At 46.2% G+C, this 12487-nt stretch overlaps 1 protein-coding gene across 16 annotated transcripts in view; it reads left to right on the top strand.

Moving 5' to 3' along the window:
- PRKAG2 (protein kinase AMP-activated non-catalytic subunit gamma 2) overlaps positions 1–12487 on the top strand; it is a 182415-nt gene that overhangs the window by 86975 nt on the left and 82953 nt on the right. Inside the window, 1 exon segment of one of the 16 annotated variants that reach the window (NM_001278143.1) lies at positions 7889–8371. The exons of the other annotated variants lie outside the window; for them this stretch is intronic. Coding sequence (NP_001265072.1) covers positions 8266–8371 — 106 coding nt within the window. The 5' untranslated portion in view covers positions 7889–8265. 16 annotated transcript variants of the gene reach the window in all.

Here is a 12487-nt window from a genome sequence, read left to right as displayed (position 1 = left end):
TCAGTAGAATTATCAAGAAATTGAGGCTTGGGTTGTTTCTTGCTCATTGTAGACATCAAACCAGTGCCAGCTTCCCTTTATACACTCACTGTCTGAGGCTTTGTTCCTTCTGTACCACGGCAGACTGCTAAGGTCCCTGGATTGCCATGTCAGTAAGCTGCAGGGTCTGCCTTTCTCACTGTGCTTTCATCTCTCTTGAAAATTCAGTAAAGTTTCTTTTGCCAACAAAATTGTTATGTTTTACATGGGTGTAAAAATTTCAAAAAGCCCATCAAAAAACTGGAAAGAAAAAGCAGAAAGATGATTTCTGTTCCAGGTCTCGTGCGTGTGATTATGAACACTTCCTCTTCCATACTTCCATCTGCTCTGGCAGATCTTCAGTAATCTAGGCCACTAATTGCAATAATCTCTTTGGAACTTGGGCATGTGAGACAGCCACTGCATGCACACTGCAGTTCCAAGCAATATGTCATGGTCTTGCAAAGGAAGGAGCAGAGCCACCATACCCAGCACACCTCCATCTCCTTCTATTCCTTCCCAGCCTGGTCCCAGCCTGCTGTGGGACTTTGGGAAAGTTGCTCCCTGCTGTGCAAAGCTGCTAATCTGTGGTGCTCACCTCGTCCTGCTGAGGATCCAAAGGTGCTCTGAGAGGTCTGCTTGGCAGTGGTGTTCCCTGGGATGTTCATCTCAGAGAGTTAACAGGGCTGGTTTGCCAGCTGTCCAGTTAGTCTTGATGTTAGAGCATGCAGTGTGCTTGGTTTTATTCTCTTGCTTACAAATAATGATGCTTTGGAATCATTAACTCATAGAAAAATGTTGGGGTAGAAAAAAGTAGGGGTAGAAAAAATAGGGGTAGAAATATGAAAATAGATCTTTGGATTTTGTGCCCTTGGTTTTTTAAAGCCACTTGTACGATTTGTTAATCAGCAAATGAAAATCTGATCTATTTGTTTGGGGTGGCTTGAACATGCAGACTGATGGAGCTGGTGCCATGCAGGGGTGGACTTTAGTGCAGTCCCTGCCTGCATATGGTGGATTCCTCTTTCTATTCTAATCCCCTGGCTGAAGCCCAAGCACTCCCTCTGCAATGACAATGCAGGGTTGGATGATCCGTTACGAATTTCACCTCTTGGCGTTCTGCCTGCGTTTAGTTCACGGGATTGGGATCTATGCCAGCATGATGTCCTCAGTGGTTCACTGAAGTACACGCTTGGTAGCTGTACAGTAAGTAGGTGAAGCCCTTCCTGTAGGTACCCCGGCCTGCCATTGGGATTTTGTGAGCACTGAGACTGAGTTCAGTGAGCAATTCAGATCACCTCTGCTTTAAAGCTATAAGACACTCTTTTTTCTGTCAACAAAACTGGGTTGTCAGTAGTTCAGTGCCAATGGAAAGCATCCATTCTCTATGAAAACCACATTAGAGGAACCTGAGCATGTCCTCAGGCTCTTGTGCACCCGCATAGCAGCTAAGAAGAGCAGAAGAGGCAGGCAGATGGGAATTCCTTTGCTCTCCGTCAGGCTGGAGGTTGGGAACTCATCAGGAAGGTTTGTCCCTCCGGGATTTGCTGCGTTTTCCTTTTCAAGGTGTGGTTCAACTTTCTTTGTAGTCAGCATTGTCTGTGTTGTCTCATGTGTCTAATAGGATGCTGTTCACTGCCTCTAATTTTGTATTTATCATTTATATAGTCTCTATTATATTCACTGTGACAGAGGAGTGGGTCATTTGTGGGATGGCTGTCAACCCAAAATTACACTGTCTGCATTTTTTATTGTTAGGGAACACTTAAAATTATTTTCAACTTAAAATAGTAGATGACAATAACGCCAAGCCAGGGAAAGAGTCTATTTGTCATCTTACTTTATGTGTAAGTAAATTTCTTGGCTTTTGCTGTCAGATTCGTCTGCTCGCTGTGGGGACCAGAAGGATGCAGAATTTGAAACGTCTTGGAAATCTCATCTCCCTGTCTAGATTTTAGGATGAGTCTTCACTACAGTGAGATGTGTGTGAAGCTGTTCTATCAGTGATGCTTTTACCACCTTTTGAATAGCAAATGTTGGAGCTGTGGCTGTGCAGGGAAGGAGTGCCACCTGTGTCGGTGTAAGGTTGATGCTTGGAGATATCTCCGAAGGTAAATTCAGAGCAGGACTGTGTTTCTGAGGAGCTGTGGTGCTCTGATTTTTGGCCTTTTGTATTTTGGGGCGTTGATTTGGATATTGGTACTAATTTCACTCCTGTGGTGCTGGCCGTCCCTAGTTAAGGTCCCTTCCAACCCAAGCCATTCTGTGATGCTGTGTTTTATTCATTTGTTGTTGTTTAATTTATGGCCTATTCAGTGCTGCCTGAAAGAGCTTTTCTGTCGTTTAAAGTGAAAGGAATATTTTGTTCAGCCATACAATGCCCAGCACAACATCACTCATTCTGCTCCACTCCTGCATGAAGAGTGAGGTAGGGGGAAAGAAAAAGAGCAAGAAGAAGGCAAAGAGGAGATATGTCAAGTTCAAGTGAATCCCATCTCCTTCTCAAGGCTTTGTGGGTGGATGTGGTCGATAGACTTGACGGCAAGAAGAGACGAGAAAAGCACAAGTGGAAAAACACTTCTGTAGGACTTCATTGCCTCTTCTGTTCTTATTTCGTACGAGTTAATCCTGAGAGATTTTCCTTTTGCTGAGAACTTACTAAGCTTTAGGATCTGCATTCATCGCACCAGACATCCTGTGCTTACTGGATCAAAGGCTGCTTGGCTGTTTTGAGCATAGCCAGATAGTGGTGTGGAATGAGAACAGCTCCGTTTTCCACATCACAAACTGAAATTGTCAGAAAGTGAGCACTGCAAACATATGCACCATGGTATATTAGAAGGATGGGGGAAAATGGTAAAATTATTATTTGGATAGGCTCATATTCATCAGTCCCAAGTTATTGGTCTTTTGGGGTAGGTGCTGAGCCCGAAATACAGTATTTTCATTACTGGAATCAGCACTATGCCGATGTTCCCATCACCGTTCCTCCTGCTCCTGCTGCTTTGTGTTATAAGCTCTGGAAAGGAGGGTTTAGAAAAGCACCACGAAGCTGCCAGCATGTAATTTATAAGTAATTTACCAGGCAATCTGGGGAATCCAGAATGCACCTTGAGGACTTCGAAAGAGAAGTAAAATTTCACTTTCAGATTTTGCAAAACCAATTTAGTTCCAGCCTGACAACTTCCGTGATTGGAATCTTTCTTAATGCACAGTGAAAACAGCATGAAGTGTTATAAAAAAACAGGGATAAAGGCAAAAACTCATTACAGTGAAACACTTGGTTATGATTATGGAAAGTAATTGAGCCCAGCTTGGAGTCATAAACTTGCAGTCCTTTTATGGGGTGTGAGCTGGACTTGAACCAGATGGAGAAAGTGGTAGTTTGTATTTCCCTTTGAAATGTGGCTGTATGGTCTGCTCAAATGGTGTGCAAATGTTCTTTGGCAAACATACTTTTTATTATGGTGCATTGCATCACTTGCAGTCTTGAGCATCATTTTATATATATATATACATACACATAGCAGAAATGCCTTTTACTCATTTCCCTATACTGTTGTTTTGAAATACTTTCCAAGATCACTATTCTGATGAAATGCAGTTGTAGTTAAAACTATTCTGATCTTCTGAGAATTGTGGCTGGGTACCGGTGGCAGTAACTGGTAATTACAGCTCTGCAAACATCTGCCTTTAGAACTGAGAAGAGAAATTCATAAACATTCCCGTTTAGGGAAATTTTTAAGGAGAAAGAGGCAGAGAAACTCAATGCACTTAGAATTGCAAAATGTTGTGTTTTACTTTTCATAGAATCATAGAATCTCTTGGCTTGGAAGGGACCTCATGGGTCATCAAGTTCCAACCCCCTGTCACAGACAGGACCACCAACCTCCTGATCTGTTCCTACACCAGGCTGCCCAGGGCCCCATCCACCCTGGCCTTGAACACCTCCAGGGATGGAGCATCCACAGCCTCTCTGGGCAGCCTGTGCCAGCACCTCACCACTGTCTTTTCTGGGGATAGACCTGAACTTCCCTTGATTTCTATGAGCAATGACAAAACCAGAGGGAATTTTGAACATGGGAAATTTTAGCAGCAAAGGGAAATAATTGGGTTTTGTTGACTTGCAGTCTGAAGCCAGCTGAAGCTTTAATTATCACTAAGGGGATACACTTTCTTTTTGGAATTCTCATTTTATACCAATTAAGATCTTTCATTTATGGGGCTTTCTTGGGTTGGATTGCAGATGACTCCTCTCCTTATGTGGTCTCATGCATTAGGGGAAAAATAGAAATGGAGGTTTATTTTTTCTATTTTATGTGCTCCAGCTTCTCTGTTAAAAAGAATACATCTGGTTCAAGGGGGTGGAAGGCTGGGCTGAACAGTGGAGGACACTGTGTGGCAGGTTGCTGTGGCACATGGGACAGAGGTAAGAAGTGGTATAAAGGAGATCTGCAAGAGAAGTGGCTCCATTTTTTAGCCCCAGAGCCCTTCTCTTTAGGTTCTGGTGTAGACCTGACTGTAGGTTGTCGCAGTAGACCTGCCAGGGGAACGGATGATTTAGGGCAGAGAGGCAGTGGGTCAGCATGCAGGTTGGTGAGGTCAACCCAGCTTAGCAGACATGGGGAACTAAGAAGGGGCTGAGAGATGGAGAGGAGAGAGGGGAAGCAGGAGGAATTAATGTGAGGGAACCTGCTGTGAAAAGATGATTCAGCATCTTGATCTGCAAGGACAGTCTGTTGGCACAGTGCTGCTTCAAGGCTGGATGTGGCTCTGGGCAGCCTGGTCTAATGGTTGGTGACTCTGCCCATGTCATGGAGGTTGAAACTAGATGATCTTTGAGGTCCTTTTCAACCCAGGCCATTCTATGATTCACTTGGGTTCCTTGATGTTATAGAAGTATTTAATGTCTGTACCTGAGTCTTTGTTTGATTTTTCCTCTGACATAATTTTATCAAGATGTCCAGTGCTTGGTACCTCTCAGAGCAAGCCTGCATGTGGTTTTTGGAAGGGGACAATGTGATTCTTCTGCATGAAAGAAGCATGATGTATTATAAGTAATCTGTGAGGCTTTAAAGTAGTTTGACAAGAGTCCATTTCATGGTTATTTGGAAGGGATTTGTGTTTTCAATCTTCAGAACAGAGACCCCAAAGGAGCTCTTTGAAGCCCAGCTTTTTTATTTTTAGTTATATAAAATTCTTCCAGTACGCTAATTTAGAAGATGTAGTAGCTGGTATATATGTGGTAGTATCTGTTAGACCATTAGCAGTGGGAGACAAAGTCATTATACTCAAAGCACTTAGTGCATTTTTTTAACAAATTACTCTTCCAGTCGGTTGTTAAGCACTATTGTTTCAGCTCTGTGCAGAAACATGAGGGTCTTGCTGCTTTCCTTAATAAGGGGGAATGAATCTTCCCAGTGCAATGGCCCAGTATGAAGAGGTCATCTGCTCCTCTGTAGCCTTGGCCCCTACTGAAAAGGAGGCTGTTTCTGTGCTGAAGCAATACCAATTTTTATCTCATTAAAAAGGGATTTAAACTTTTCGGTTTCTGATGACATTAAGTCCTTCTCAGCAGTCTTTTGGCTACTGAAGAGGAAGGAATGCTTTTTGAAGAATGGGAAACTTGAGGTTCAGACCGTTTTGGTGTTGTGGGCAGCATTACTTGTGGCTTTAGGCAAGGCAAAACTCAAAGAGAACTTGGTAACTGTCTTCAGACACGTAGATGGCTGTTCCAGAAGGGAACAACATATTTTCCATGTGCACAGTGAATAACACAAGAAGCAGTGGGCTTAAACTGTAGCAAAGAAGATTTGGTTTTGCTGTTAGGGAGCTGTTTTTCAGAGAGGAACGTCTGTGAAGGTCACAACTCTCATGGAAGGAGGTTGAGAGCTGGCCCATGGCACCTGCTTTGGGGACTGCCTAAGCCTGCCCTGCTAGGTCTGCTTGCAGAGGTAAATGTGATGGCCTCATAAGGCCAGCAGAGTGCAAAGGGCTTGACACTTGCTGCAAGTGTACAAACATATATATATATTTAGGTAACAGTGAGTCATTCTTTTCCCAGTCCCTAAACACTTCTCATTGCTCCCCATGCTTCCCCTCTGCAGGGGGTGAACAGTGAACCCCAAGGGAGGGGCTGCAGAAGGGGCTCCCTTAAAGCACTGAGGTGATGGGCTGTTTTATGCAAAGGATTGTTGAGTAGAATGGGGATCTTCACATGCAGAGCTGAAACACGTGGCGAGGGCCGCTAAGATAGTGCTCAAATAGGAGGATGAGTCAGGAGGGGAAAGACTGGGAAAAGCCTGAAAATAATTATTGTGATTCCTCACCTGGATATCAAAGAGAACCTTACAAACAAGATTACTGACCTGTTGATAATTTCATCTGATCCTTTGTTCGGTAGGTGAAGGGACAAAGGTGCCATCTGTATTGGCTTCTTCCACGTTCTCCACAGGGTAGATTGAGGGAATCCCTGGTGGCTGAGGGACCTGCTGGCTTCCTTTGCTGTCACTCTGGGTCCTTGAAGTCCCGGGACACCCCTGTGTTGATTCCTTGATGGCAACAATATCTCTGAGAGACCACAGCTTGCAAGCAGTCTGCGTTGATGAAAGTCTTTTTGCCAGTATCCCTGGCCATTTTTTCCTTATCTTTCTAAGGATATGAAGACCCATGAGCAATCATGGGCACAAAGAGAAAAGCATGTTTCTTTGGAGAAATAAAATGTGATAAGGCCTTTAATTCTTCCTAGGTATTAAAAAGATAAGACTATTACTCTAGATTAGAAACACAGAATCATACAGAATCATAGAATCATAGAATGGCCTGGGTTGAAAAGGACCACAGTGCTCATCCAGTTTCAACCCCCTGCTATGTGCAGGGTCGCCAACCACCAGACCAGGCTGCCCAGAACCACATCCAGCCTGGCCTTGAATGCCTCCAGGGATGGGGCATCCACAGCCTCCTTGGGCAACCTGTTCCAGTGTGAGCGTCAGGTTGCAGTGATGGCCAGAGGAAAGGCTGGCACTGAGATAAAGCTTTCGATTTAACAGAACTTTTACCATAATTATGATCTGATTTTTGGATGGTGCTGTGTGGAGCCAGGTTTTGGACTCAGTGATCTTATGGATCCCTTCCAACTCAAGATATCCTATGATTTTGTGATAACTGTTGCAAGGCTGGCTCTGGTAGTTTGATTATGACTTGGGTAATGCCTGCATCCCTTCCCACCTGCCCAAGCTCTGCCCACACTGCTCATCCCTTTCCTAAAAAACAGCTCAATACGTACAGGTACAAAGCCTACCATAATGCACACCTGCCTGTAGGGAAAAGCAACAGCCCATGAAATGCTTGTCTCATTGAAAAGACCACAAAGTAGATTTCAATTGTGCTGCAAACAGCTGTCCCAGGTGCTTTTTGCTTTGCAGACGGCAAATTTGAATAGGGCAATCTATGCCAAGATGTGCACAGCACAAGGAGGGCTTGTCGCTGGAGAAAGTCCAGCCTGTAGCTTTGGAAGCAGTTTCGGTTCTTGTTATGAATTGGCAGATGCTCGTTCCCATTCAGCCATTCGTCATTCGCTGCAGAGGGCCGGGCACGTCTGAGCTCATCGATAGGCAGCGGGGCCGGGCTGTCCCTGCGAAGACCTCGCGCTCATGAATCAAAATAGTTGGGTGATGTCATGGCACGGTGCGAGCGTGCCCGGGTCGCCTGGTGCCAGGAATTGTCTGTACAGGGGTGGTTTCCTTTTACAGCCTTTTAAAGAGTCATCATGCTGAGCTGCACATGACAATCCCCTTCAAGAGGGCTCGTGGTGCCTCTGCACGGTTAGTGGTTTTTAAACAGGGGAGCTTACCGGGCACTCACCGACTCTTTCTGCATGAGTGGATCTGCTGGGAAACGTTCCACTCTCTGAGGCTTCTGACAGCCGTGGGCTGCAGGCCTGGCAGACTTTGATCCCACCCCACCACTCACAGCTGGTTCCTGCACGCTGGAATTACAAACCTGCCAGGTTCGGCATCCTGCTGGGGACCCTCTCCCCACCAAGACCACAACCAAGTGCCTGGGGGCTGAATTTCCAGCAAGCTGCCCTCTTTCCCCGACCGCACGGTCCTCCTGGAGTTTTATCTTCCTGCCCACAGTCTGTGGGTGCAGGTGACACGTTGTCTGCCCCTTGTGCCTCCTTTGGATTACAGCTGTGATTTCTTCTTCGCAACGGGGCATGACCGCCAGCTGCTGCTGCGTGGCTGTATGCTGCAGCTCATGAAGCGTTTTGGGAGCTTCAGGGGGAGCAAGAAGAGGAAGGAGCAGTACAAAGGTGTGGAGAGACGCTGGTCTGACCCTCGTGGCCTCTTAGGTAGGGATAAGCAATGCTTCCCATCAGGATGCGGGGATGTTGGTCCTTCTGGGTGGGGGTATTGGGTAACTGGGCAACAATTCTGTGGCTCCTAATTCCACTGACTGAACTGTGAAGTTGTTGCAGGGGGTCACATATGTGTTATTTTGCACCAGGGGTGGACGTCGGAGCTGATGCTTCTAGCACACAGAAATAACCTTTAGGAAAAGAGTGATTTTACAGCTTTACAGCAAACCCTACAAAATCCATTCAAAAGAGACTGTGACTAATGTGATTTTCATTGAAAAGCAGTGACTAACTGCTGAGTTAGGGCCAACACTGTACATTCACAGATGAATTTTAAGTAGAAAAGAAATGCCTATCAATCTGATAAGTTGCCTGTTTAAAAACATATCTTTCTGATACCACAGTCTGCTGTGTAGCTGTGTTTGAGGTGCACCTCCATTAATCAAAAACTTTTCCTGGTCACGGAGAGGTAACTGCAGTGCAGGGGCTGAGCTGGGGAATGCCAGACGTTTGCTGGGCCACAACGGGATCTGGATTAATAAAGGGCAGTGGAGAAATGGTGATGTTTAATGTATTTCCTGTATTGATTAATGGCAGCTGATTCACGGCTCCGCGGTTCCCCGAAGAGCACGAGTTCTGCTGGAAGTTTCTGCCCTGTGACCAAGAGGTTTAAAAATGAGTTACAGTGTCAGCAGCATCAGGCAGAGATTAGAGAGACGGACTCATTCAGCAGGCCTGCAAGGCTCCTGTTCAGGCTGCGTCACTCTGGAGTCACTACACTAAATCTAGCAGGAACAGGAAGGTGTGAGTTGTGCTGGACCATATGGGTGGTGCAGAGAGGTGCATACAGATGTAGAGACCAGGAGCTGATGGTTGTGTGGCTGCCCACCCAGAGAGCTGTTTTTTCTATCACTTGGTGTTTTGTGATTTATTTAGTGGCCAACTGTGATGTTTGTAAGATGTCCCAGCAAACGCTTCTCTTTTTTTCCTGTTTTGAGCAACTAAATTTTTAAATCTAAGGTATACTGTGCCTTGTTCTGTGTTGCCCTAAAGCAGCTTGAGGGTTTCTGCTGGCACCTTCAGCCAATAGCTTCCCCTCTTCTTGTGTTTCACCACTGGGATGGGAATAGCCAACACCTGCAAAAGGATTCCTTGCAGGGAGCACCGGTCACAGCTGCAGGTCTGCTTCCTGCAGTCAAAACCTGTTGCTTCTCCTCCTCCATAGACAATAGTCCATCCTGTCCCAAGAGTGCTATGTGAACCTGTAATGTCTGTGACAGCTCTAAAAAAATAGGTTGAAGGTATAATGTTCACTGCACATTTGCACTGCATTTGCACTGCTTGTCCCTACTGCTCTTGTACAGTGTGGCCAGGTCAGCTCTCTGCCCCCCATGTTCACAAATGGAAACCCCACAGGGTCTGCACTCCTTTTTGGGAGCCAGGTTAACACTTGCAAATAATTAATTTTTTTTTAACCCCAGATGGCCTTAATTATTTGCAGGGAAATGTCACAAAGAAAAGCTTTGCATTATTTACTAGCTGTAATCTGTAGCTTGTTGCTATTACGCCTTGCAGAATGCTTTCGGAGCAGCTCTTCAGGGGGCTGAAAGGGACCCAGCAGAGTTTCATCCTCCCCACTGCTGTCTGTGGGGCAGGATGGCTGTTGGCTGCTGCAGGGCGGTGTGCTGTAATGGATAGGCTCCCTGGCATTTCTCAAGGGGACAGCTTTCTGGCCTCGGTGAGGCTCATCATTGCTCTGCCCTTTAAAGGACACCATCCATTCCACAGCAGATTGAATAACACATGCAAAAGGTGCAGTGTTGAAAGCGTTTCTTCCTTGCGTCCATCACGGAAACCCCTTCACCTCACAGGCAGCTGCAGTGAGCCGGGGGCTGCTACATGCACTGGTGTTGTGCCTCAAACCATGCCCTTTGGATGCTTTTGGCCTCACTGAGCTGCCCAGGAGCTGCTCAGCCTGCACCTTGCCTCTCTCAAGATGTGTAGATTTGCACTGTAGAGGATGAAGATGAGGCCCAGTGAGCTGGTGCCAAGGGCTTCAGGCAGGCCTGGCTGCAGCCCTCAAGCAGTCCTGAGGCTCCTTCCCTGTCTGTGTGCTGGACGAGTATAATTTGGGTCCAAATTAGAGCTAAATTAGGTGTTAGCTTGCTGAAATCGATCTCAGGTCCCATACATACAAGTGCAAATGTGCATCCCTGCTACACCGCCCTGTCTGTCCCAGTGAGAACGGCTGGCTCACATCCCCAGGTTGCTGTGTTTTAGGACAACTTTAAAGCAGCTCTGAGGTTCAGCCCATGTGGAAATGTCTTCTCTTCTAGGTCTGAAACCACAGAATCATTTAGGTTGGAAAAGGCCATCAAGATCACCAAGTCCAGCCATGAGCCTGACCTATCTGATCCCATCGCTAAACCATGGTCCCAAGTGCCACATCCATGCATCTCTTAAATACCTCCAGTGATGGAGACTCCACCACCTCCCTGGGCAGCCCATTCCAACGCCTGCCTACCCTCTCCATGAAGGAATTCTTCCCAATATCCAATCTAAACCTCCCTTGGTGCAGTTTGGGCCCATTTCCTCGGCCACCCAGCAGCTGCTGTGAAAGAACTGCATAAAAACCTAAAATCATGCTGCTCTTTAGAAGCAGCTAAAACCATCAGGCATGAGAAACTGAGACTGCTTTGGTTTGTTAATGATTTTCTCTCCTGGTTTTCATGCTCTGTTGAGCTGACAGGGATTTTAGATAATGTGCAGCCCTGGCTGATCAGTGCCGATTAATCTTGTACTGCAGAGAGCTCCAGGATGTGGAAGCTGTGAAATTTCTGTGGTTGGTTGTCAGGAAGAGGAAAAGCTGTGACAAAGCGTGGTGAAATGCCTGAGACCTTGTTTTTAAAACCAATTCCTGCCCCCCTACAGTCCCCGTGCTGCTGCTTTCTGTAAATGCTCATTGTGGAGCATTTGTGTCTGCAAGACCAGCAGGGCCGGGCTCCCTTTGGGCAGCCTGGCTTAGAGTCTGTAGCTGGTTTTGGCAGAGGGAGCTCCTGTTTTGGGAGTCTCTGTGGCTGTGGTCCCTATTGGTGCAGGGCCTTCTCTCCCACACATAGATGCATACATGCTTTGTTTCTTTCCTGTCTTAGGTACATTTTAATTCTGTTGCAATTCAAGCGGCATCGTTCTCTCTGAAAGAGAGAAACTAACAGCAAAGGTTGGGATTAATACTGCGTAGAGCTGCGAAATGCAAGCGTGAGAGGTAAGGAGATTCACTGGGGTGGAAGAGGAGAAACTGAGACAGAAGGGAGCCTGGTACCGGCTGTGAGTGGGAGCAGATGCAGCATTAGCCCATTGCTGAAAGCAGATGGTATCTAGAGGTACATGAGTCTGGAAAACCATCTTAGTTCCCTTGTAATAGAATAATTTATCTTATTTTTATAAGAAAAGAAAATGACGCAAATAGAACTTGCATGTAGGACGTCACAGCTTAGTGGACGCAGCCTGAAGCGTCTGCGTGCCAGGTGGGGCAGGATCTCTATTTACACCCCCAAATCACAGCATCACAGAATTGCAGGGCTTGGAGGGAACCTCAAGAGATCGAGTCCAACCCCCCCCACTGAAGCAGATTCCCTGCAGTGGTTTGCACAGGTAGGCATCCAGACAGATCTTGAATAACTCCAGAGAAGGAGCATCCGCGGCAGTCAATGACTTCCACACATGATCAAAATTGCACTCTCATCCTTTCTGCCTCCCTTGGGAGTACTGTGGTGCTCTTCTTTTGCCTCCTCCTACTTTCACTTTGCTATTCATGGCTCTGACTCTCAGAAGAATAACTACAGGAGAAGCTGTTATCCTAGACTGACTTCTGCTGCAATTGCAATTGCAGGAGTGCAATTTAAAAGATGCTGTTAAGGCAGTTTGTTTGCCGGGCCTGTGGGATCAGCAGGTCCCCAGAATTGCTGGGATTTGGCTGTTTTCCACTTTCACCTTCATTCTTGTCCAACCTCAAAGCAGTTCAAGGACGCAGAGATGCCCTGAGAGGTGTGATTTAACACCTCAAAATTATTGGAGCTGTTTTATTGTCATGCAGATTCATGCTGAAAG

The sequence above is a fragment of the Gallus gallus genome, chromosome 2, assembly GCF_016699485.2.
Source record: "Gallus gallus isolate bGalGal1 chromosome 2, bGalGal1.mat.broiler.GRCg7b, whole genome shotgun sequence".
NCBI classification, from domain to species: domain Eukaryota; kingdom Metazoa; phylum Chordata; class Aves; order Galliformes; family Phasianidae; genus Gallus; species Gallus gallus.
Note: the sequence above shows the minus strand (reverse complement) of the source record. Positions and strands in the feature narration are given on the sequence as shown.